The 26,487-nt window shown below is 40.6% G+C and overlaps 1 protein-coding gene and 1 pseudogene across 1 annotated transcript in view; one reads left to right on the forward strand and one right to left on the reverse strand.

The window, feature by feature from the left end:
* The first annotated feature begins 1,323 nt into the window (after window positions 1-1,323).
* Window positions 1,324-26,487, forward strand: part of GRAMD1C (GRAM domain containing 1C) — a 104,707-nt gene continuing 79,543 nt past the window's right edge. Inside the window, exons 1-2 of the mRNA XM_023213533.1 lie at window positions 1,324-1,435; window positions 7,263-7,409. Coding sequence (XP_023069301.1) covers window positions 1,409-1,435; window positions 7,263-7,409 — 174 coding nt within the window. The 5' untranslated portion in view covers window positions 1,324-1,408. The remainder of the gene's footprint in view (window positions 1,436-7,262; window positions 7,410-26,487) is intronic.
* LOC111543555 lies at window positions 12,417-12,907 on the reverse strand (annotated as a pseudogene).

Raw genomic sequence — 26,487 nt, forward strand, 5'->3', positions numbered from 1 at the left:
CTTTTATATATTTTGGGCAGACCTAATACATCAATCAATACATGTAAGATTTATATTGTTTCAATCTGGAAGGGGAGACAACTCCAAGGGGGAGAAGTGGGGGCTTTCAGGTCACTGGTACATTTAAAATTTTTCTGATTTGCAATTGATTGAAAGAGTTATTATTGACTGGGAGCTGTTGCTTGCACGTGTAATCTCAGCACTTTGGGAGGCCGAAGCGGGCAGACTGCTTGAGTCCAGGAGTTCAAGACCAGTCTGGGCAACATGGCGAAAACCTGTCTCAACAAACAAACAAACAAGTAGTTAAGCATGGTGGCACGCGCCAGTAGTCCCGGCTACTCGAGAGGCTGAGGTGTGAGGATTGGTTGACTCTGGGAGGTGGAGGTTGCAGTGAGCAGAGATTGCGCCACTGCACTCCAGCTGAGATAACAGAACCAGAACCTGTCTCAAAAGAAAAAAAAAAGTTATGATCAGTAGAAAGGAATGTCTGGGTTACAATAAGGGGTTGTGGAGACCAAGGTTTTATCATGCAGATGCAGCCTCCAAGTAGCAGGCTTCCGAGGGAATAGATGATAAATATTTCTTATCAGACTTAAGGTCTGTGTTGATGTTAATAAGGCACGTCCAATCCCCTCTTTCATCATGGCCTGAACTAGATTTTCAGGTTAAATCTGGAATGCTCTTGGCCAAGAGGAGAAGTCCATTTAGATGGCTGTGGGGGGCCTTAGCATTTTATTTTTAGTTTACAGAACCAAGAATCTGCAATACTTACAGCAGTTAATCAGTAACTTCAATCCTTTATTGGAAGGAACAAGAGTTTCCTGGCCTGGCACGGTGGCTCACGCCTGTAATCCCAGCACTTTGGGAGGCCGAGGCGAGCGGACTGCCTGAGGTAGGGAGTTCGAGACCAGCCTGACCGACATGGTGAAACCTCGTCTCTACTAAAAATACAAAAATTAGCCGGCCGTGGTAGCAGGCGCCTGTAATCACAGCTACTCGGGAGGCTGAGGCAGGAGAATCGCTTGAACTGGGAGGCGGAGGTTGCAATTACCCTTGGCACTCCATCCAGCCTGAGCAACAAGAGAGAAACTCCGTCTCAAAAGAAAAAAAAAAAACAGTTTCCTGAGCAATTCACGTTTTCGTACATCGGGGCAGGGTACGCCATTTCCTGGGAGGCACAGGAGTTTGTCGTTGGGAATAGGTAAGGCTCCTTGTGACCCCTAGAAAGACAAGCCTCCAGGCTAACCCGGTAACACCCTCGTCAGGAGTCCTTCACGGCCGCCGGAGGGCGCAAGGAGCTGCGGCTGGAAGTACTCGGAGGGCCGGCGGAGAAGGCGCGCGGAGTCCGTAGCTCGGAGCGCGCCGGAGGGGGGCGCGGGGCGGTACCGCGGCGGCGGAGGGAGCCGCGATGGAGGGCGCTCCGACTGTCCGCCAGGTAAGCGGGCCTCGCTGGGGTAGGTTCCCATCCGTGGCTTTACCCGACTTTTTCTCACGGTGATTGCTTGAACCTTCTCAGATTACAGTTTTAATCCCTCCCTTCCCTTTTCTTCGTGCTCTTGGGAGTAATATGGAAAGTTTTACGGAGGAAACGGTTTCCAGTGCCTCTGAGCGCCCTTTCCCTACGGGCGGTGGTGGGGACATCTGCTTCCCTGGGGGCGTTGAGGGCTTGAATTTGATCCCGAAATGTCCTAGTGCGGCTGTCTCAGTCCCAGGCCGCTTGGGTCAGGCCCCATGGTCGTGATTCTGACCCAGTGTCACGTTTTCCCAGCCTCGTCCCCTTCTTTTCATCCTCAGCCCTGTTACAAGGGTCCGGATAGTTTAAATCACTGCGCTGTCAGCCAGGTTTTTGATTTCAACTAGTCTAGTTTTGTCATTTGTTTACTACCTTACTTGACAAAATGGAAAGCGTTCTTATTAATATTCAGGATGAAACCCCGCTTTTGTTGGAGCGGCGCCTGCGTTTCTGAACACCTCCTGCTACATTGGTTTGTGTGTATATATTTTACTTTTAGAGAACTGCGGTCAGTGCTGTATCTTCTGAAGAGCATTGTGGTTTACAGATTGGTGGAGGTACACAAATAATTGTTGAATGAACAAGTGAATGAGTGTGTTATTTCACTTGATTGGAAAAACATTACTATGAAATAGTGAAGCTGGATATCCACGAACCCAGTCAGTCACTGATTCAATTATGTCCCTGGCACTGGGTGTTCGGGATTAGATGGTGATTAACACAGACATGATCCCTGCTCTCAATAAGCTTATTGTCTAGACTAGAGATAAAATTATTTCCTCTATTGTAGAGTTAAGGAACAGATGTACAGAGATTGACTTTGCTAAGGACCACACGGGTAATAAGTCAGAGACACAGGAATCTATTGTAGCCACCCCAGAAAGCCAGAATGGACCCCCACCCCAAATTTGATTCAGGTGTAGAAGCTGATGATGCCACACGCACACCATGAGGTTGGAGTGCAGACGAGCTCACTCCGGCTCACTGCAAGCTCTGCTTCCCGGGTTCACGCCATTCTCCTGCCTCAGCCTCCCCAGTATCTGGGACTAGTGGCGCCCACCACCACGCCCGGCTAATTTTTTGTGTTTTTAGTAGAGACGGAGTTTCACCGTGTTAGCCAGGATGGTCTCGATCTCCTGACCTCGTGAACCGTCCGCCTCGGCCTCCAAAAGTGCTGGGATTACAGGCTTGAGCCACCACCGCTCCTGGCCCTGAAAAAATCTTTTACTTACATAATTAAGGTCTCTGGGGAGAGCAAGGCAGGTCTCTCAAGCAGCACCAAAATGGCTTAAGAGAGCCTCAGGAAAAAACTGGCTCCATGTCTTTTTTTCTGGTTAGGGTTAGGGAGTGGGGCCAGGGTGAGAGGTCTAGTATGCAGACAGGGGATTGCTTGACCTTCCCACCCAAGATGAAGGAAGGGGCACTCAGACTTTCCTATCAGCTTACCCAGATGAGGTACAGAAGAGGAAGAGGGAGGGGTGAGGCAAACAAAGTAGACTGAGACCCGTGATAATTCACCCTTGATGTTTGATGACTGACATGAACCATTTGAATTTGAATTTGACTTTAAGTAAGCCATTGTGGCCCAGTGCAGTGGCTCATGCCTGTACTTCTAGCACTTTGGGAGGTCAAGGCAGAAAGAAGTATCGCTTGAGGACAGGAATTTGAGACTAGCCTGGGCAATATAGCAAGACCCTGTATCTACAAAAAAAAAAAAAAAAAAAAAAAGAAAGAAAAATTAACCAGGCATGGTTGTGTGGCACCTGTAGTCCTAGCTATTTGGGAGGCTGAGATAGGAAGATCACTTGAGCACAGGAGGTTGAGACTGCAGTAACCCCTGTTTGTGTCATTGCACTCCAGCCTGGGTGACAGAGACCAAATAATTTTCAGAAATTTAACCAAGGTGGTAGGCCTTACACTATGTGTGGCGCAATGGCCCATCCTCCTTTTGTGAGCTCCTTTGTGAGTATGTCAAAAGACTGTCCTCAGAGGAGGATGTCATCAATGGAATGTTATACTTGTGCTCCTGGGGAAAATTTGGTGCAATTAAGATTTTTCCTGTAAAGGTTGCGTATGGCTCAACTATGGCTGAGGAGGTGTTGAAAGAGACACTGAACAGAACATATTAGCCAAATCTATCACAGCAAAATATTTACTAGTTGTGGACTGGATAGTCAGTAATTTCAATAATATTGGGTATAGGGGCCTTCCTGTGTAAAATGACATCGTGGAGGATGTGGTAATGAACCACGAGGCACCATTCATTCTTACCAAGTTTAACAGGCCAAATTGGGCTGTTAAATGGAGAAGCAGTAGGGATAATTAACTTTCTCACAAAGTAGGTGTTTTGTTTTTGTTTTTGTTTTTGTTTTTGGTGAGATGGAGTCTCGCTCTGTTGCCCAGGCTGGAGTGTAGTGGCACGATCTCCCCTCACTGCAACCTCCACCGCCTGGGTTCAAGCAATTCTCCTGCCTCAGCCTCCCAAGTAGCTGGGATTACAGGCACGTACCACCACACCTGGCTAATTTTTGTATTTTTTTTTAGTAGAGACGGGGTTTAACCATGTTGGTCAGGCTGGTCTCGAACTTCTGACCTTGTGATCCGCCCAGCTTGACCTCCCAAAGTGCTGGGATTACCAGTGTGAGCCACCATGCCCAGCTGAAGTAGGTCTTACATAACAAGTTTCAGTCCTTGAAGGCCCTGTTTTGTTTTATATTGGATTGTATAATTTTAACTGGGCATTGAGAGAGGCGGTCCACAGGGTCTCACTGTTTTGTTTGTTTTGAGACAGAGTCTTGCTCTGTCACCTGGGCTGGAGTACAATGGTGCAGTCACAACTTACTGTGATCTCCAACTCTTGGACTCAGGCAATCCTCCCACCTCAACCTCCCAAGTAGCTAGGACTACATGTGTGTGCCACTATGCCAGACTAATCTTTAAACATTTTGTAGAGTGGGGTGCTTGCTATATTGCCCAGCTTGTTCTCCATACTCTTGGCCTCAAGTGATCCCCCTGCCTCAGTCTCCCAAAGTGTTGGGATTATACGTGCGAGCCAGCATACCCAGCCTGTGGTCCCACTTCTTTGAAAGCCAATTTGTAAGCTCTAAAGACTTGATTTAAATTTAGTTTATTACTAATTGGGACAGAGTGTCCATGGCCACAATAGGATATTTTAGGGCAGTGTATACCACGATCAATGGAGTATTTAGGCAAAGGAATAGTTCTGATGGTTAAAGTGAGGCATACCTATTTGTTGTCTATTTTATGTTGAATAACTCCTAAGATTGTAGGGGATACCTTGTTTAAATTTAGTGGGAACTCTAGTTATAACTGTAATTTGAGACCCAATATTGATTAAGCCATGAAGATTTGCCAATTGCTGCATTTTAGCAGATGTTGAAGTTAACTTAGAACCTATGTTGTAGAGGCACAAAAGCCAGTCTTTTATCTTTTATTATATAAATTATTTTAATAAATTCTGTATGTTTTATTAGATCAATTTATGGACTTCAGTTTCAGTTTTGTCTTTTTGTTTTGTTTTGTTTCTTTTGCTGTTGTATGTTTCCTTCCCTTCTATCCAGGTTTGTTGGTTTCTCCCTCTCTTTCTGGAGGTTACTGGATATACTTCAGGTGGAGGAGGTCCTATCTACTCTCTCAGGTTTACGAATGTCTTTCTCCAGAGAGACTCAAATCAGTAGCATCATGGTTAGGGGCTTCCCCCATGGCAATGGTTATTTATAGGGTTTAAGAACCTCAAGTTTGGCCAGGTGCAGTGGCTCATGCCTGTAATCCTAGCACTTTGGGAGGCTGAGGCGGGCTGACCACGTGACATCAGGAGTTTGTGACCAGCCTGGCCAACATGGTGAAACCCCATCTCTATTAAAAATATAAAAATTAGCCGGGTGAGATGGTATATGCTTGTAATCCCAGCTACTCGGGAGGCTGAGGCAGGAAAATCGCTTGAACCTGGGAGGTAGAGGTTGCAGCGAGCTGAGATAGTGCCACTGCACTTGAGCCTGGGTGACAGAGCGAGACTCTGTCTCAAAAATAAAATAAAATAAAATGAAATAAAATAAAATAAAATAAAATAAAATAAAATGAAATAAAATAAAAGAACCTCAAGCTTAAGTGGAGCAGCAGCAGCAGCAGCAGCAGCAGAGGTATTTCAGGATCCTGGTTCACCATACGCTGTTTCTTTTTGTTGTTGTTGTTGTTTGTTTGAGACAGGGTTTTGCTTTGCCGGCCAGGCTGGAGCGCGGTAGCGTGATCATGGCTTACTGCAGTCTTGACCTCCCAGGCTCAGGCAATCCTCCCACCTCAGCCTTCTGAACAGCTGGGGCCATAGGCACATGCCACCATGCCTGGCAAATTTTTTGATATTTTTTTGTAGAGGCAGGGTCTCACTATGTTGCCCAGGCTGGTCTCAAACTCCTGGGCTCAAGAGATCCTCGTGCCTCGGCCTCCCAAAGTGCTGGGATTATAGGCATGAGTCACTGTGCCTGGCCCATATGCTTTTATGACTACTCCTCCTTACTCCCCTACTCCATATTCTCTTTTTTCTTTTTTTAACTCCCTGATGAGTGCTCTTACTTGAGCAGTTACCCGATGAGCCAATATTTTTTTGAGATAGAGTCTGGCTCTGTCACCCAGGCTGGTGTGCAGTGGTGTGATCTCAACACACTACAACCTTCTCCTGCCGGGTTCAAGCAATTCTCCTGCCTCAGCTTCTGAGTAGCTGGGACTATAGGCCACCATGCCTGGCTAATTTTTTGTATTTTTTAGCAGAGACAGGGTTTCATTATGTTGGCCAGGCTGGTCTTGAACTCCTGACCTCAAGTGATCTCAAAGTATTGGATTACAGACCTCGCACAGCTGACACATCGTATTCATTTGTTTAAACTCCATTGTTTGTATAAATCAGACCTTATTTACTAATTTTTCTATTGATGGACAGTGGGATTATTTCCACTTTTGTAGTATTAACAAACATTCTTGACTCTGTATATTAAATTGCTGCATTGCAGTGTATGTCTATCTTCTTTCCTACTGGGCTTTGCAAATTGTTCTCCAAAATAGTTGTACAAACGGACACTCCCATTACATTGTATTTTTATGATTTATTATTCCTCTAGCAGACTGTGCACTTCTGGAGACTGAGGAATTTGTTTTATTCATCTTTGTATCCCTAGTGCCAACCAAGCTATCTAGCACATAATAGTAGTTGGAAAATCTTTGTTTCATGTATAAATGTATGAATTTGGCTGGGTGAGGTGGCTCATGCCTATAATCCCAGTATTTTGGGAGGCTGAGGCAGGAGGATTGCTTGAGCCTAAGAGTTTGAGGTCACTCTGGGCAACATAGTGAGACCTCGCTTCTACAAAAAAAAAAAAAAAAAAAAAAAAAAGCTGGACATAATGGTGTGCATCTGTAGTGCCAACTACTCAAGAGGCTGAGGAAGGAGGATTGCTTTGGCCCAGGAGTTCAAAGCTGCAGTGGGCTATGATTGGGCCACTATACTCCAGTCTGGGTGAAAGAGTGAGACCCTGTCTCTAAAGAAAATAATAATAAAAAATAAAGTAAATATATAACTATATGAAATATTGAAGCAAAAACATATTTATTACTGTCTTCTAAACATTTAAATATTGCCCTTTTAAAATTAATGTATATGTTGTGAACATTAACTTTTTTCTTTTTAAAATGGTCATTTCTCAATAAATAATTTACATGGTTTGATATTTGTTTCCAGGTGATGAATGAAGGGGATTCAAGCCATGCCACCGAGTTACAGGAAGATGTAGAGGACAATCTTAGTCCAACTGTAGAAGAGAGTAATGTGGTAGTTAAAAAACAGGGGCCAAATTTACATAATTGGAGTGGTGACTGGAGCTTTTGGGTAATTTCTTTTTTTACATCTTTATTTTAATCTTGAATGCAAATTTTCTTTAAATCTGCAAGAAGTCATATTTGTAAAATTTCCTTCTTAGCTTCTAGATTTTAGATGTTTCAGTTTTAGTCCAGAGTCCCGAAGACATTTCAGAGTATGCTGTCCTTTGACCACTAGAATGCACTGTTGTCTGGTTCGATGGAATGGAATTATCTGCTTCAATTTCCTTGTGTGAAAGCTACACCACAGAAGTGGATTCCACTTACGCTGTAGCTCACTGTATTGTCAAGAGACTAATGTGATACAGAAACCATATTTCTAAGTGTTGCTGAGAAGCCAGCTATTTGATATAATTTTGATTTAAAAAATTCATTCCTGTGCCTAAAGAAAGTTTAGCAATGTTCAACCTATAGTGTATAATGACTATAAGATGGTTTTAAAGTTAGAAGCTACGCATTGTTTCCATTATGTTCACTCGGTTGTGTAATCTGGATGTGCTTCAGGTTTCCCCACTGTAAAATGAGACTACTGCTTGTTGATTAGGCACATTAAGATCTTAGAGTCTATGTTACAAATGCTAACATTTATTATATTAAAGAACTCATTCTAAGTCTAGCAATTCCCATGAGAGTTATGAACCGTTTGATAGAATCTGGTATAATACAACTATAAGTGAAAATTGTATAGGATGGTAAGGCCTGTATAGTTCCAATTAGTTCATTAGAAAGCTGATCTCTTGGCTGGGTGTGATAGCTCATGCCTGTAATCCCAGCATTTTGGGAGGCTGAGGTGGGCAGATTGCTTGAGCCCAGGAGTTTGAGACCAGCCTGGGCAACATGGCAAAACCCAGTCTCTACAAACAAACAAACTAACAAACAAAAATTAGCCAGGTGTGGTGGCACATGCCTACAGGCTACATCCCAGCTACTTAGGAGGCTGAGGTGGGAGGATCACCTGAGCCTGGGAAGTTGAGGCTGCATTGAGCCATGATCTTGCCACTGCACTCCAGCCTGAGTAACAGAGAGAGACCCTGCCTCAAAAAAAAAAAAAAAAAAGGCTCATCTTTTGAGGATTAGATATCCTTGGTAGCAGATTTTCTTGTAAGTTTAGAGTAGGCCAAAAAAAAAGATATCATTAACAGTTTATAAAGATTAGTACAAATACCATCATTCTGTTCATAATTAGCAGTTCAGTTCATTGGAATCTTAACATGACCAAATGGTTTTGATTTCCTATTAAGAAACATGGCATCATAAGTTTTTTTGAACTGTATTCCTTATTTTTATTTATTTATTTTTTTGAGACAGAGTCTTGCTCTGTCACCCAGGCTCGAGTGCAGTGGCATGATCTTGGCTCACTGCAAGCTCCACTTCCCAGGTTCACGCCATTCTCCTGCCTCAGCCTCCCCAGTAGCTGGGACCACAGGCACCTGCCACCATGCCTAGCTAATTTTTTGTATTTTTAGTAGAGATGGGGTTTCACTGTGTTAGCCAGGATGGTCTTGATCTCCTGACCTCGTGATCCACCCGCCTCGGCCTCCCAAAGTGCTGGGATTACAGGTGTGAGCCACTGCACCCGACTTGAACTATATTCTAAGGAAAATATTTAATTGCTAAGAAATATATGAAAATAACAATACATCCTAAAAAAATGTCATCTCTATTGACTATATTATTTTTGGTCACATTTAGAAAAGGTTTATGACAATATTGTAGTTTTATGACCTTTATGCACTAATTTTTTTTTCTTTTTTGAGACGGAGTTTCACTCTTGTCACCCAGGCTGGAGTGCAATGGTATGATCTCCAGTCATTGCAACCTCCGCCTCCTGGGTTTAAGTGATTCTCCAACCTCAGCCTCCCAAGTAGCTGGGATTACAGGTGCCCGCAACCACACCTGGCTAATTTTTGTATTTTTAGTAGAGATGGGGTTTCATCATGTTGGCCAGGCTGGTCTTGAACTCCCAACCTCAGGTGATCTGCCCGCCTCAACCTCCCAAAGTGCTGGGATTACAGGCATGAGCCACTGTGGCCGGCCCCTGCACTGATTTTTTTTTTTATAGCTTACGTTATAGATTGAGGAACCTTCATAGGTTTAAGGACTATCTGCAGGGCTAAGTAGTTACTATGATTACTATTAAAGTAGTTACTGTGATTACTAGTGACAGACTTAAAGCAAGAAAAATGGTAATGCAAGAAAAGGAAAAAGCAAAGGAATGAGAGAATTTAGAAACAGGAGAGAAAAAAAGAGGGGTGTGTTCTAGATCCTTGCTACTAAAGGTGTAGTATGGGGGCCAGCAGATTTGGCATCATCTGATGGCAAATCAGAATTTTGGGCCCACCCTCAGACTTAGTGGATCACAATCTTCATTTTTCACAAGATTTTTAGGTGATTTACATTTACATTAAAGTTTGAGAAGCACTGATTTAGAGTGTCAGAGGTTTACTTTGGCTCAGTTTGGGCCCCTAAGCTGATTGTAAACACTTTATTTTAAGGACATTGTATATGAATTCACATAGAATAGACCTAAAGAGAAATACAGTATCTCGTAAGTTTTGCAAACTTTTCTACAGGTCAGTTACCCAGAAACCAGAACTATCAACAACTCAGAAGCAAACAAAAACAAACAAACAAAAAGACCCCACATAGCTGATATATCTGGTAATAGGAGAGATCCTCAAATCTTCATTTGGTGTTTCTTTAATATTTTTTTTTTGCTATGTTTTTATAAGCTTAAATAAACTGAATAGGATATTGAAGGTAGGGAAATTAGTTGGTAATAACACATAGATACCAGCAAGAAATGATAGTAGAAACTCAAAAAAAGTGAAGAAACCTAGACCTTTGCTTTTTTATTTTTAAATTTTTTTACTGCTATCTCTTTTATTCTCTCTCATCATTCAAGTTTGTTCAAAACATTACAAGAGGCATGAAAGGAAAAATAATTGCATTTTTAAAACTCGATCTGTCCAAAACATAACATATGAAACCATGCCATTATATCTTAGGAAATAAAAGCATTCAAAGTGAATTTGATATCCAAGTTCAAGATGAAGACTAACCTCAAAGTATGGCATGTGCAATGAAACCTAGACCTTTTAATGTGGAGGCCAAAGGTCTGTGCAACTAAGTTGGCTCTAAATAGTACTGTAGCTGGTAGAAATGATGTTTTAAAAGTCTGGAAAATAAATAATTCATTTTTTCTCTGCCATTTAAAATCCATCAACATCTACCACGACTCTACCATATTGCCTTTGTTTTCTTCATTCTCCCCCAAATAAAGAAGGTATTGAAGAAACACAAATATGATGGGGAGTTCACTGAGGGGTCTAAATTAACACAAGGAAGACAAGCCAGGCATTGTAGCACATGCCTGTAGTCCCAGCTGCTCAGGAGGCCTGAGAAAGGGGATCACTTGAGCCCAGGAGTTTGATTCCAGCCTAGGCAATATAGTGAGACCTCATCTCTACAACCAACAAACGAAAATAAAACACAAGGAAGACAAGTAGCATAACAGGAATGTATTCATAAGGCACATGACCTGGTATTTAAGCAAATAATTAGGGATGTCAGAGCCAGTTCACCGGAATACCCAAGGAATCTAGAGTTGTACTTTTTCACTTTAGAGAGGTTTCTAGCAAAAGAATGGATAACTTTAAAAAGTACTGGTATTTAAAGAGTTAAGCTACAGGGATCTGGGAAGTTCATTAATGTAGAATAATTCACATGTTCTAGCCCGGCTAAATCAGTTGTTCCACAGTAGTGAATTTAGAGGGCAGCATGATATAATTGAACACATTGGAGACTGGGAACAAAACATCTGGAATAGAGTCTGCATCTGGTGATTTCAGGGTGTGGTCATCTTGAGTATGTTGCATAACCTGTCTCACCTCAGTTACCTCACCTATAAAATTAGAGATTGGGTCACGGTATTACAACACTGGTCTGTCTTGAATCCGTAGTAACCTCACGCTGTTTAACAGATTGGCTAATAAGTGCCTTTCTGACAGTAAGACTAATTTAAATAATAAGGATGAACTCTCCATGGCTATTGATAGTGAGCAACGGCTTCAGATTTTCAGATTTTCTATTTCAATTCTGTAGTATAAAGATAGGAATCCTAGTTGTTGTATTTGTTTTATTTTAAAATATTGGGCCAAACATTGTGGCTCATGCTTATAATCCCGACACTTTGGGAGGCCAAAGTGGGAGGATCACTTGAGGCCAGGAGTTTGAAATCAACCTGAGCAACATGGTAAGACCCCCATCTCAACAAAGCAAAATAAATATTAGCTGGCTGTGGCTTGCACCTGTAGTCCCAGCCACTTGGGAGGCTGACGTAGAAGGATTGCTTGAGTCCAGAATTTGAGGTTATGGTGCGCTGTGATCATGCCACTGCAGATTAGGCGACAGAGAGAGACACTGTCTCAAAAAAAAAAAAAAAAAAAAAAAAAATTTAATTCTAGTATGTGAGAAGTGAGTTTTATTATTACCTTTTAAACCCTAATGAAACAATTCAAATTATGTGAAATGATGCAATGAAATTTAAAATACAGTTAATGGCAAATATTTATGCTTTTGCCCATTAACCTAGTAAAAAAATATATAGCAAAAGGTAAAACAAACAAAAAAACCCTTAAAACGAAAGACTTATTTTTTTCTTGGCTAGAGTAATAGTATATTCCATGTGGATTAAGATCCCAGAGGCAAGGCAGACAGAGATCTGCAGCAGAGGTATTTGTTTAGTGCAAGTTCTGTTAGTGATCTAGAGTAGGCAACCATTGGGAGTAGAAAATAGCCTTTGAGATTATTCATTGTATATGTTCAGAAGATGACATACTTACCTGGGATTTTTTAACAGAAGTAATAGTGCTTTGGATAAGATAGTTAATATTATATATTCTTTTGTGCTTCGGTATTTCATTAATATTAAATTCTTTAAAAATATCTGTCAATTGTATATACTTCTTTTTTTTTTTCTGTAAGTTTATTCAATGCAAAATAATCCTCTCCATTTTTACTGAGGTGTCTGACCATGTTCATGACCAAATCTGCCTTTAAACTGGAATTCGGTTGCTGACCCAGCCCCAACCTCGACTTTTTTGTCGGCACCAGGGGGCAGAGCACTCCGTCTGTAGGTATCTCTGTCAACTTCCCCTTTTGTGAGGCTTGCAGGTCGCTCACCCTCCAGACCTTTAGGCCGAGGCCTGCCAGTCTCTGGACGGCTGCAGCGTAGGGTGGCAGGCACAGTCTCTGGGGCAGATGAAGGTAATCACGGAGATACTGGATGCCCTCATTGGTAAGGTACCAGTAGAAATGTCTTCAGGCAAACTGTTCCTTCATGTAGCCTCGGAGAGACTGCATGGCCTTTATGACATGAAGGTTGGGCACATTCTTGTCTGCCAGCTCCGGGTATTTAGGCATGTGGACATCCTTCTTGGCCACCATAACTCCCTCCTTAAAAAGGAGTTCACAAATGGCAATCTGCTTCTTCTTAGGCATGAACATCTCCGCGGCTGTAGGGTCCGGGGCTGGGGCTGGAAAGGCTATACTTACTTTATTTATTTATTTATTTATTTTTTGAGATGGAGTCTCACTCTGTCACCCAGGTTGGAGTGCATTGGTGCGATCTTGGCTCACTGCAAACTCCGCCTCCCGGGATCACGCTATTCCCCTGCCTCATCCTCCCGAGTAACTGGGACTACAGGTGCGTGCCACCTCGCCCGCTAATTTTTTGTATTTTTAGTAGAGATGGGGTTTCACTGTGTTAGCCAGGGTGGTCTCGATCTTCTGACCTCGTGATCTGCCCGCCTCAGCCTCCCAGAGTGCTGGGATTACAGGCATGAGCCACTGCGCCTGGCCTATATTTGCTTCTTTAATAGCAGATTTAGCTAATCATTGTATTTTTAAAGTGGAGGGATTTGTAAAGTTTTCTGAAATGCGTAACTAAAATTAAGTTTGCTCAGGGGTCCTTTGTGTGTTCTTCTTTGAATAATTGTTTATTAGAAAATCTTGCAAAGTATGCATAAAGAAGATAGGAGATCTCAGATTCCTCAGGTCTTTGATTTAGGAAGGGAAGTAGAAAAAAAGATGGAGTAGGAGAATTTTAAAAAAGATTAGAGTTCAAATGAATTATTTCTTGTATTTTTTTGTTTTAAAACATTTTAAGAATAAACAGATTTTCAAGCATTATCTACATATATGTAATAACTAGTATACTTAGGTTTTAATAGAAAATATTTATATTTGAATTTTTCTAGATAATAGTCAAGTTTTCTTCCTTCTTCCCTCCCTCCCTCCCTCCCTCCCTCCCTCCCTCCCTCCCTTCCTTCCTTCCTCCTTCCTTCCTTCCTTCCTTCCTTCCTTCCTTCCTTCCTCCTTCCTTCCTTCTTTCCTTCCTTCCTATCACTCTGTTGCCCAGGCTGGAGTGCAGTGCTGTGATCTTAGCTCACTGAAACCTCTACCTCCTGAGTTCAAGTGATTCTCCTGCCTCACCCTCCTGAGTAGCTGGGACTACAGGCGAGTGCCACCAACTGGGCTAATTTATATATTTTTTAGTAGAGATAGGGTTTCACCATGTGAGCCAGGCTGGTCTCCAGCTCCTGACCTCAGGTGATCCATCCACCTCAGCCTTCCAAAGTGCTGGGATTGCAGGCCTGAACCACTGCGCCTGGCCAAGTTTTCTTTAACTGTGCAAAAAATCAGAAGTCTTTATTCTGTACTTAATTTATTTATTTATTTGAGGCACAGTCTCACTCTGTCACCCAGGCTGGAGTGCAGTGGCATGATCTTGGCTCACTGCAACCTCCGCCTCCTGGGCTCAAGTGATTCTTGTGCCTCAGTCTCCCGAGTAGCTGGGATGAGAGGTGCATAGCACCATTTCTGGCCTATTCTATACTTTATCAGTAACTTATCCTGGTCACATTATTTATAGGTAAATTTTTCTACTTAGAAGTGGGGATAAAACTGGTTTATTTTTTGCCACAAATTGGATTTATACATACATAGTAAGGATTAATTAATGTTGTACTATTAAAAAAAATCCCAAGAGGATTAATTAGCATGCTTGTAACATACTTTGGCCACTGGGGAGAATAGGTTTCCTGTAATCATGTTGTCCTCCACAACAACATGTCTTGGATTTGTTCAAGCTTATAAAGGATATTTCAGATTTTTACTTTGGTGACTGATAAAAAATAATAAACTCATTTTCCAATTTATATTGGATTAAAAAAACATTTTATTCAATTTGAAAAAGTTTAAGTATAGTTAAGATACTGCTTGATAAACCGAGATGTCTTTTAACAGTTTTAGGTTGAATCGTAAAGGAATAAAAACCAACACTTCCAGCAAAACGAGAAGGGGACTATTTAAATGCTCTTCTGCTAAAGGTACCTAGCAATGCTGGATGAAATGTTTCAAACTTTTTTTAAAATAATACATGTCTTGGCTCACAAAACAGCAAGGGAAATACACCTAAGGGATTAAAAAAAAAAAAAAAAAAAAAAAAAAAAAGACAAGAGAGAACTGATTACCAGAGTTGTAAGCCCCTGAGCTAATGCTGAGGTACCCCTGAGGAATTTGCTCAGCATTAATGGCCATGCTGTGATAGGAGATAGGAGATAACTCCTTGAACTTGTGTGAGCTGGAGCTGAGAACTCTTTATAAAGCCAGACTGCCATACCCTCTGTGAAATACAGACAAAAAAAATCCACTACATCCACAGGTTGAAGACAAGGAAGCTTGTCTGTCTAAGCCCGGGCTTAGGGTGGGAGTGGGGGTAGTTTCTCCTGAGAATATGTAACTATAATCCATCTCTAAATGTAGTCCATCTCTCATGAAGTTTTGGGGCTTGGATTTAGTACTCTATAAGTGAGCAGAAAGAGATTCAATAAATAGCGTATTTGACCCTCCAAAACTTCATATAATAAAACTACTATACCAAATAAAGACTATAAAAGTCATATGCTATTGTAAAGACAATAGAAGGAATTAAAAGTATTATAAATGGATAGGAAATTCTCAAGAACACCAGGCAGATTTGAAAAAATAATCAAATGCAGCTTCTAGAAATGAAAAATATGTCATTGAAATAATACTAATTAATGCAGAGGGCTTGGGAAGTGGAAACTAAAGAGAGATCAGTAAACTGAAAGATATATACGCATTAGGAAATTACTCAAATTGTATCACTGAGAGATAGAGAAAGTGTGAAAGAGAGCAGTTTAAGATGTAAAGGAAATAGTAGAGAAGTCCATTATGAATCTTATAGCAATTTCAGAAGATGAACACAGAGTATAAGCAAGAGGCAATATTCAAAGAGAATGTGCATGAAACATTTTCACTCAAGAGGAAGGAAGGGTTTCATAATCAGGAATTGCAGTGAGCTGCTCACAGGATAAATTAAAAAGTTTGTGAGCAGAGACATTATTATCTTAAAAGTGGCAAAGGTAGATATACATGAATTAAGAAATGAAAGGTCTTATTTATTCATTTATTAGAGTGTCTTCTATGCACAAGAATGTTCTAAGTGAACAGGATAGCCTCTCTACCACCCTGGATCTGGCAACAGAATGGGAGCTGGACAGTATATAAATAAACGAACATGTACTATATCAGGTAGTGATGGAAGCTATGAAGACAACAAAAGAATGTAAAGGTGTAGAGAATAACTTGGGAGGGAGTAGCATTTTTAGTTAGGATGATCAGGAATAGCTTCTCTGAGGAAGTGCCATTAGAGAGAGGCTTAAATGGTGGGGGCCAAAGGAAGAGTTTTTTTTGTAACTGAGTTGGCAATGCATATTTGATATATGGATGGAAAGGTCAGGTGGGCTATTGAATATACTACTCGAATCTTAGGGGAGAGATTGGAGCCAGAAGTAAACTGAGAAGTTTCGAGTAGGCATGATACTTAAAGACAGACTTATGAAGACTGGATCAGATCACTTAGGGAGAAAATATGGATAGAGAAGAGAAGTGGACTCTCCAGTGTCCAAAACTTCAGGTGGTGGAGCAGAAAGTGGCAAAAGAAACAGGTTAGGAGATAGAAGAAAATCTTAAAAAGCGTGGTGTCCTCAAAGGCAACTGAAGGAAGCCTTTCAAGGACAGTGATCTACTGTGTTAGGTTGAGTTAGGTGTACCATGAGAGTTGGCCATTGGATTTGCAAGGTGGGGGTTGCTAAGGTCATTAAAAGTACAACGTAAGGGCAAAAACCTGACTAAAGTACCAGCTTTTGGACTGTTGTCGTAATCTTCCTTTATAAAATTAGACTTATGGTTGTTTAAACAAGGGCCAAAGGAAGAAAATGCATGTTTCATTAAAAACATATATACTGTTTTAAAGATCACCACATCAACATGAAAAAAATCTTTTGGAAGAAAAAACTACTAAGAAATTGCTTTACCAATAAATTAACATATTTAATAAATGACATAGAGATATGGAAATTAACTAGAACAGTGATATGTTACTGGGATATTTATTAAGACTTCAACCTAAGTATAGCCCTTTGATTATCTAGGGCAATGAGATATTTAAATAGCACGTAAAAAACAAATCTAAGATAATACAAAATTTCTAGCTCTACCTGCCTTTCCAAAAAACCTTTATTAGATACGATCTGTGCACTTTAAAACAGTGACACTGAGCCGGGCATGGTGGCTCATGGCTGTAATCCCAGCAATTTGGGAGGCCGAGGCGGGCGGATCACCTGAGGTTGGGAGTTTGAGACCAGCCTGACCAACATGGAGAAACCTTGTCTCTACTAAAAATACAAAATTAGCTGGGTGTGGTGGCGCATGCCTGTAATCCCAGCTACTTGGGAGGCTGAGGCAGGAGAATTGCTTGAACCCGGCAGGTGGAGGTTGCAGTGAATTGAGATCATGCCATTGCAGTCCAGCCTGGGTAGCAAGAGCAAAACTCCATCTCAAAAACAAACAAAAAACAAAACAAAACAAAAACAGTTACACTGAATCCTATGAGCTACATGGGAGAGTGACTTTCTACCGCCTTAGTAATATTTTTATCAATTAATTAAGTGATTTTGGCCAGACATGATGGCTCATGCCTGTAATCCCAGCACTTTGGGAGGCCAAGGTGGGCAGATCTCTTGAGGCCAGGAGTTCGAGATCAGCCTGGCCAACATGGCAAAACCCCCTCTCTAATAAAAATAAAAAAATTAGCTGGGCATGGTGGTGCACTCCTGTAATCCCAGCTACTCGGGAGGCTGGGTGGGAGAATTGCTTGAACCCAGGAGATGGAGGTTGCAGTGAGCCGAGATCACACCATTGTATTCCAGCCTGGGTGACAGAGTGAGACTCTGTCTCAGAAAATAATAATAATAATAAAATAATAGTAATAATAATTAAGTGATTTTAATTGCATTATTTCTCTGGAGAAGATGTGAGTAAGTAAAATGGCCTAAAGGTAAGTGGTTGGAAGAAGGGGAAAATGGTGTGGTGTATTGACCTCTGAATCAGCTTTAAACATTTTCCCCTCTTATATAGAATTAACACTTAAAAAAAAATTTGTTTTTTGAGACAGCCTTGCTCTGTCACCCTGGCTGGAGTTCAGTGGTGTGATCTTGGCTCACTGCAACCTCCACCTCCCGGTTTTCAAGGGATTCTCCTGCCTCAGCCTCCTGAGTAGCTGGGATTACAGATGCATGCCACTAACCGAGCTAATTTTTGTATTTTTAGTGGAGTTGGGCTTTCAACATGTTGGCCAGGCTGGTCTTGAACTCCTGACTTCAAGTGATCTGCCCACTTCGGCCTCCCAAAGTGCTGGGATTACAGGTATAAACCACTGCACCCAGCCAGAATTAACACATTTATTCTAGTTGTATTAACCTCCTCCTCTTTTACTTTTTTTCTCTTTTATTTCTCATTAAAGAGGTAAGTGTAGAGTCACATGCAATTTTAAGAAATAATAGGGATCCCTATATCCTTTAAACAATTTCCCCCAATAGTAACAATTTGTAAAACTATAGTACAATATCACAGCTAAGATATTGACATGGATAGAATCAAGAACATTTTCATCACAACAGTAATTTCTCATGTTGCCCTTTTATAAATATAGTGACTGTCCTCCCACTGCCACCCCCTACGTTACCCCCGGCTAGTCTGCTCTCCAGATTTATTTATTTGTTTATGTATGTATGTATTTATTTATTTAGAGACAGAGTCCCGCTCTGTCGCCCAGGCTGGAGTGCAGTGGTGTGATCTCGGCTCACTGCAATCTCCACCTCCTGAGTTCAAGCAGTTCTCCCATCTAAGCCTCCTGAGTAGCTGGGATTACAGGCACGTGCCACCACGCCCAGCTAATTTTTGTATTTTTAGCAGACACAAGGGTTTCTCCACGTTGGCCAGGCTGGTCGCAAACTCCTGACTACAAGTGATCCGCCTGCCTTAGCATCCCAAAGTGCTGGGATTACAGGCATGAGTCACCATGCTGGCTGCCTTTTTTTTTTTTTTTTTTAGATAGGATCTGGCTCTGTTGCCCAGACTGGAGTGCTGTGGTACAATCTTAGCTCACTGAAACCTCCATCTCCTAGGATCAGAGATCCTCCTACCTCAGCCTCCTGAGTGGCTGGGACTATAGGCATGTGCTACTGTACTTGGCTAATTTTTGTATTTTTAGTAGAGATGGGGTTTCACCATGTTGCCCAGGCTGGTCTTGAACTCTTGAGCTCAAGTAATCCATCTGCTTTGGCATCCCAAAAAGCTTGCATTATAGCCATGAGTCACCATGCTCAGCCCTGTATGCCTTTTATTAAAAGAAAAAAAAAAAAGCCTCAATTGCACTGGCTGAAACTTCCAGCACTATGTTGAATAAGAATGGTGAGAGTGGACATTCTTGCCTTTTTCCTGATCTTCCAAGGAAATCATTAAGGCTTTCATCGTTAAGGTATTTTTAAAACTATAGGCATTTTGTGGATGCTCTTAAATTCAGGAAGTTCTCTTGTATTCTTTTTTTTTTTTTTTTTTTTGAGAAGGAGTTTTGCTCTGTCACCCAGGCTGCTGGAGTGTAACGGCGCGATCTTGGCTCACTGCAACCTCTGTCTCCCAGGTTCAAGCAGTTCTCCTTGTCTCAGCCCCCCAAGTAGCTGGGATTATAGGCGCCTGCCACCACACCCAGCTAATTTTTGTATTTTTTAGTAGAGATGGGGTTTTGCCATGTTGGCCAGGATGGTCTTGAACTCCTGACCTCAGGTGATCCGTCCACCTCGGCCTCCCAAAGTGCTGGGATTACAGGTGTGAGCCGCCGTGTCCAGCCTGTATTCCTATTTTTTAAGAATTTTTTTTATCACAAATAGATGTTGAATTTTGTCAAATATTATTCCTATATCAAGTGATATGATTGTGTAATTTTTAAAAGCATGTTAATATGGTGGGTTACATTGATTGATTTTTGAATATTGAACCAGCCTTGGATGCTGGAATAAACTCCACTTGGTCATGTTATGTAATTCTTTTTATTTATGGCTGAATTCTATTTGCTAATATTTTGTTAAGGATTTTTTATCTACATACATGAGGGATATTGTTCTGTAATTTTCTATTTTTTGAAATGTCTTTAGCTGGTTTGGTATCAGGGTAATACTAGCTTCATACAATGCCTGAGGATAGCCACTGCCCTCCATCCTGGGCAACAAAGTGAGACCCCATTTCTAAAAAATGAAAAATAAAAATTTCTGTGCTTCAAGGAGTTCATTAAGAAAATGAAAAGATCACCCGCAGAATGAGAAAATATCCGCAAATCAAATATTGGATAAGGGACTTATACTAGAATGTATAAAGAACTCTTACAGCTCAATAAAAAGACAAACCAATTAAAAATGACCAAAATGTGAATAGACATTTCTCCCGAGGCATACAAATACCCAATAAACACATGAAAACATGTCTGACATCAATAGTTATAAGGTAAATGCAAATCAGTACTACAATGGAAATGTCATTTTACGCCCATTTGGATGGCTGTAATAAGAAAGATAGACATTAGATTTGGTGAGGATGTGGCGAAGTTAAAACTCTCATACATTGCTGGTGGGAATGTAAAATGGTACAGGCATTTTGGAAAATAGTTTGGCACTTCCTAAAAATTTAAACAGAGTTACTATATGACCCAGTAATTCTTCTCTTAGGTATATACCCCAGAGAATTTAAATATGTTCACATAAACATTTTTACATGAATATTCATAACAGCATTATTCATAATAAGCAGAAAGTTGAAACAACCCAAACATTAATCAATTGATGAATGCATAGATAAAATGTAGTATATTCGTATAATGAAATATTATTCATCCATAAGCTAGAATGAAGTAATGATTCATGCTGCAACATAGGTGAACCTTGAATACCTACATAATGGTGGGTGATAGGCTACAGACACAAAGGGCCACAATAGTGCAATCAATGATATGCACTTTGTGTCTGTTCCATTAATATGAAATTTCCAGAATTAACAAATCCATAGAGATAGAAAGTAGATTCGTGTTGTTAGGACCTGGGTGGAGGGTGAAATGGAGAGTAACTGCTAATGGGTATAGGATTTCTTTTTGGCATGATAAAAGCTTTCTGGAATTATATAGTGGTAATGATTGCACAGTTTTGTGAGTATACCAAAATCATTGACTTGTACATTGCAAAAGGATGAATTCTATAGTATGTGAATTATATCTTAAGTTTTTAAAGTAAGTGCCTCGTTGGTATGGAACTCAGGCCTCAAGCAGCCCTGCTTCCATGATTTTGCTAGGTGCAGCCCATATCACTTCTGTCATGAGTTGCAGTTGCACACTGGTGCCTGTAGCTTTCCCAGACAGATATTGCACTCTCCTCAGTGTTCTACGCTTTTGGGATCCCAGTGGTAGCCCGGACCCCACATTTCTGCTGAACATGATTCTAATGGAGCTCTCTGCCCCTCTCCCCCTGCAGAGGGTCCCTTTTAGCTATATTAATCTCCAGAGAGTCTCTAGGTCCTCTTCTGAAAATGCTCTTTCATGCTATACCACATGGTCAGACTGTGAATTTTCCACATTTTTATGCTCTGCTTTCCTTTCAATTATAAATTCTGTCTTTAAATAAGTATCCTCTCTCTCATTTTACTGTAAGTGGCTAAAAGCAGCCATGCAGCATGTTGAGTGCTTTGCTGCCTAGATACTTGTATTTTATTTTATTTTATTTCATTTTTGAGATGGAGTCTCACTCTGTCACCCAGGCTGGAGTGCAATGGGATGATCTCAGCTCACTGCAACCTCTGCCCCCTGGGTTCAAGCGATTCTCCCTGCCTCAGCCTCCCAAGTAGCTGGGATTACAGGCATGCACCACCACGCCTGGCTAATTTTTGTATTTTTAGTAGAGACAGGGTTTCACCATGTTGGCCAGGCTAGTCTTGAACTCCTGACCTCAGGTGATCTGCCTGCCTCGGCCTCCCAAATTGCTGGGATTACAGGCATGAGCCACAGCGCCAGCCTTTTATTTTTTCTTTACAAAGCTGCTTAGATATTTCTTCTTCCAGAAATTATAGCTTTGGTAATTAAATTCTCTTTGGGTAATTAATCCAGACCCAGAGAGCACTCCCAAAAGATCTCAGGTTTGGCCATCTGCAAAGCCCTAGGACATGGATACAATGCCATGAAGTTCTTTGCTATTTTTATATAATGACCTTTGCTCAATTCCCAATAAGATATTCCTCATTTCCATCAGAGACCTCTTCAGAATGGCCTTTACTGTCCACATTTCTATGGATGTTCTGTTCACAACCACTTAAGTAATCTCTAATAAGTTCCAGACTTTCCCAGTCTTCTTGTTTTCTGAGCCCTCACCAGAATTTCTGTTAATAACCCATTTATAGCAATCTAGGCTTTTTCTAGCCTGCTCCTCCAAATTCTTCCAGCCTGTAACCATTACCCAGTTCTAAAGCTGCTACCACATTTTCAGGTATTGTAGTAGCAACAGCCCTACTTCTTGGTACCAATTTTCTGTCTTAGTCTGTTTTATGTTACTATAACAGAACACCTAGACTGGGTAATTTATATAGAAAGGAGATTTATTTGGCTCATGGTTCTGGAGGATGGAAAGTTCAAGATCAGGTGGTCTCATCTGGCCAGGGTCTCATGTTGCATCATAACATGATGGATGCCATCACATGGTGGGAACACATTTGAAAGAGACAAAACATGAGAGGCAACCTTGCTTTATAATAGCCTGCTCTTTTGGTAATTCATCCAGATGGAGAGAGCATCCCGCAAGATGGTAATAAGTCCTTTCTGAGGGATCCCTCATGACCCAAACACCTCTTAAAGTTCCTACCACCTCTCAATACCATTCCATTGAGGACCAAGCCTTAACGTGAGTTTTGGTGGGGACAAACCATATTCAAACCATAGCAACTACCAAACCTCATTAAAAAATCTGCTTGTGAGGCTATGGAGTGTGCCACAGATACTGAATCACTGGGACTGTTCAGACTATTTTTGATTAGAAGCCAACTGTTAGGATTTTTGGACTGCAAGATAGTGGCTTATTGAGTTTTACTGTATTTACATATATAAATATGCACAAAAAAGTGCTCAAATCACTTAGAATAGGAAGATGCTATTTTCAAAAACGATTTTAGAGAACTACAAGAAAAGAATAATTTGGGGTCTTTGAGGACAGAAACTTCAAATGTTAAATTTTTAAAAAAAAATTTATTGTTTCAAATACTGCATCTACCTCATTTTCTGCTGGGACTTCGTTTACACGTGTGTTAGATCTCCTCACTGTATTATCAGTCTCTTATCCTTTATTCTCTATTTTCCATTATTTTTGTGGCAGCATTTTGAGTCCTAGAGTGATGTGTTCTTCCAGGGAGAATTTTCATATACAGCTGTCAAGCAATCTGGAATTGTCCCTTCCATTTGTAAGGATTAAGGTGATTTGAAGTTGAGCTCCAGTCCTTGTGTTGTTGATCTCTGATTTTACTCTGTGTTCATAGAGAACATAGTTTTTGTGGCTTTAATCCTTTCAAATTTACTGAAACTTGTTTTGTGGCCTAGCATATGGTCTGTTCTGGAGAATGTTCCATGCATGTTTGAAAAAAATGTGTATTTTGCAGTTGTTGGATGGAGTGTTTTATAAATGCCAGTTAGGTGTGGTTGGTGGAAAATGTTCAAGTCTCTTATATCCTTGCTGGTTTTCTGTGTAGTCTTTCTATCAATTATTAAGAATGGGGTATTGATACCTCCAACGTATTGAATGGTCTGTTCTTACAGTTCTGTCATTTTTGCTTCATGCATTTTGGGGCTCTGTTCTGTATGCATTTATGATTATCTTCTTCATATATCGACCCTTTTATTATTATGAAATCTCTCTTGGTCTAGCAGTATTTCAGCTAAAAAGTAATATAGCCACTCAGATTCTCTTGTGATTACTGTTTGCATGGTATATCTTTTTCTTATCCTTTTGCTTTTAACCTTGTTGTGTTTTTGTAACTAAGGTGTGTGTCTCTTGTAGACAAAATATAGTTGGTTCTATGTTTTGACAGTTTCTGTGTTTATTCTATTTACATGGAATGTAGTTATAATATGGTTAGATTTACAAATAACCATTTTGCTATTTATGTTCCGTATGTCTTATATCTTCTTTTGTTCTTCTGTTCCCCTTGTTTATGTGTCAAATCATATTTTTTAAGGTAGCATTTTACTTCCTTTTGATTTAAAATTTTTTGAGGGTTGTTTTTAGTGATTGCTTGAGAGAGTACAGTATTCTTTATCTTCATACTAATTTAATTCTGCTAAAATATTGAACATTTGCTTCAACTAATGTTATTATCTCATAAACCCAGCAATACAGTGTTATGATTATTGCTTTGTAGACCCTTATGTCTTTTTTTTTTTTTTTTTTTTTTTTGAGATAGAGTCTCACTCTGTTGCCCAGGCTGGAGTGCAGTGGCATCATCTTGGCTCACTGCAACCTCCGCCCTGTGAATTCAAGCAATTCTCCTGCCTCAGCCTCCCGAGTAGCTGGGATTACAGGCGCCTGCCACCGTGCCTGGCTAACTTTTTGTATTTTTAGTAGAGACAGAGTTTCACCATCTTGGCCAGACTGGTCTTGAATTCCTGATCTCATGATCCACCCGTCATGCCTCCCAAAGTGCTGGGATTACAGGCGTGAGCTGCCGCACCTGGCTGACCCTTATGTCTTTTAAAGATTTTAAGAGAGAAATGAGAAAATAGATTTACATAGTCTTTTAAAAATACCCATGTATTTATACTTCTGGTGGTTTTAATTTCTTCTGGTGAATTTGAGTTATCATATGATATAATTTTCTTGCAGCTTGAAGGACTTCCTTTATTTTTAATTTTAATTTTAATTTTTTTGGAGACAGAGTCTCACTGTCGTCCAGGCTGGAGTGCAGTGGCATGATCTGGGCTTCCTGCAACTTCTGCATCCAGGGTTCAAAAGATTCTCCTGCCTCAGCCCCACAAGTAGCTGGAATCACAGGCATGCGCCACCACACCCAGCTAATTTTTGTATTTTAGTAGAGATGGGGTTTCACTGTTTTGGCCAGGCTGGTCTCGAATTATTGATCCTCCCACCTTGGCCTTCCAAATTGCTGGAATTATAGGGATGCATGTGCCACGATGCCAGGCTCAGACTTCCTTTAGTATTTCTTGTACAGCAGGTCTGTTCTCTCTATTGTTAATGATGAGCAGTCACCTGCAAATTATACTGTTTTTCAACTGTATGCGATGAGTCAATTTTTTTCTTGCTCATTTCAGGATTTTTTTCTTTGTTATTCAGCAATTTGACTATGGTATGTCTTAGCATGACTCTGTGTTTATCTTGCTTGGGATTCATTGAGTTTCTTGGATGTATACATGAATGTTTTCCATAAAATTTAGAAACTTATGACCATGATTTCTTCAAATATATTTCTACCTTCCCCCTTTTCCTTCTGATACTCGCGTCACATGTATTTTGGTTCTTTTGATGTTGTCCCACTGGTCTCTGAGAGTCTGTTCATTTTCTTAAATCTGTGTCCTTTCTGTTCTTCAAATTTGATAGTTTTTACTAATCTATCCCTAAGTTCACTTATTCTTTCTGTGTCATTTTGAATTTGCTGTTGAAACCCTCTAGTGAATTTTTTATTTGAGTTATTGTGGTTTTCAACCCCAGAATGTCCATTTGTTTCTTTACAATTTTTTGTAAAAAATCTATTTGTTCTCTACTTGTTGAGTCATTGTTGTCAAACTTTCCTTTAGTTCTTTAAGCATGGTTCTCTTTGTTTTTTGAACATATTTATAATAACTGATTTGATATCTTTGTCTGCTAAATTCAATGTCTGGGGATCCTCAAAGGCTATTTCTGTTTTCTGTTCTGTTTTTTCTTTCCTTAGTATGAGTCACACTTTCCTGTTTCTTTGCATGTCTTATAATTTTTGTCAGAATATTGACAATTTAGATAATATATTGTAGCATCTCTGGATTCTGATTGCATTCCTTCCTGTCCCATGGGTTGTCATTGCTGATTTTTGTTTGCTTGCTTGTTTAATAATTCGCCTAGAGTAAATCTATGAAATCTGTTTGTCCTGTGGCATGTGTCTGCTCTGCTTATTATTGTTGTTTTTATTTTTAAGGCTGGCTTCCTAGGGATCACCTCTTACGTCAGCCAGTGATGTACTCAATGTACTTAAATCTATAGAGCCAGTAAGCCTTTTCCCTTCTATTGACAGATCTGTGTGTAGACTGGGGAATGTATTCAAAGTTCTGGCCATTTAAAAGTGGCCATTTTTAAGTTTGTCCCAGTTTTTCATGTTCCCCTGAGACTTCTTGTGTCTCTGGCCAGGAAATGTGTGGATAGCTTGGGCTTTCTCTAGTTTGTATTATGCACATTGGAGCCTTTGTTCAGCCAGAAATATGTGACTAGTTTATCAAGCCCATCTATGGCTGCCTCTCCTTCAAGATCTTTCTAAGCTCCTTGCTAATCTGCCATTCTGCTTGCTCCAATTGTTGCTGCACTCTCACACTTGCTTGGATTGGTACAGAGTTTTCCCTTTCACTCCTGGGCACAGATTTTCTGCCTCCCATCCACATC

Source organism: Piliocolobus tephrosceles, chromosome 2 (genome assembly GCF_002776525.5).
Source record: "Piliocolobus tephrosceles isolate RC106 chromosome 2, ASM277652v3, whole genome shotgun sequence".
NCBI classification, from domain to species: Eukaryota; Metazoa; Chordata; class Mammalia; order Primates; family Cercopithecidae; genus Piliocolobus; species Piliocolobus tephrosceles.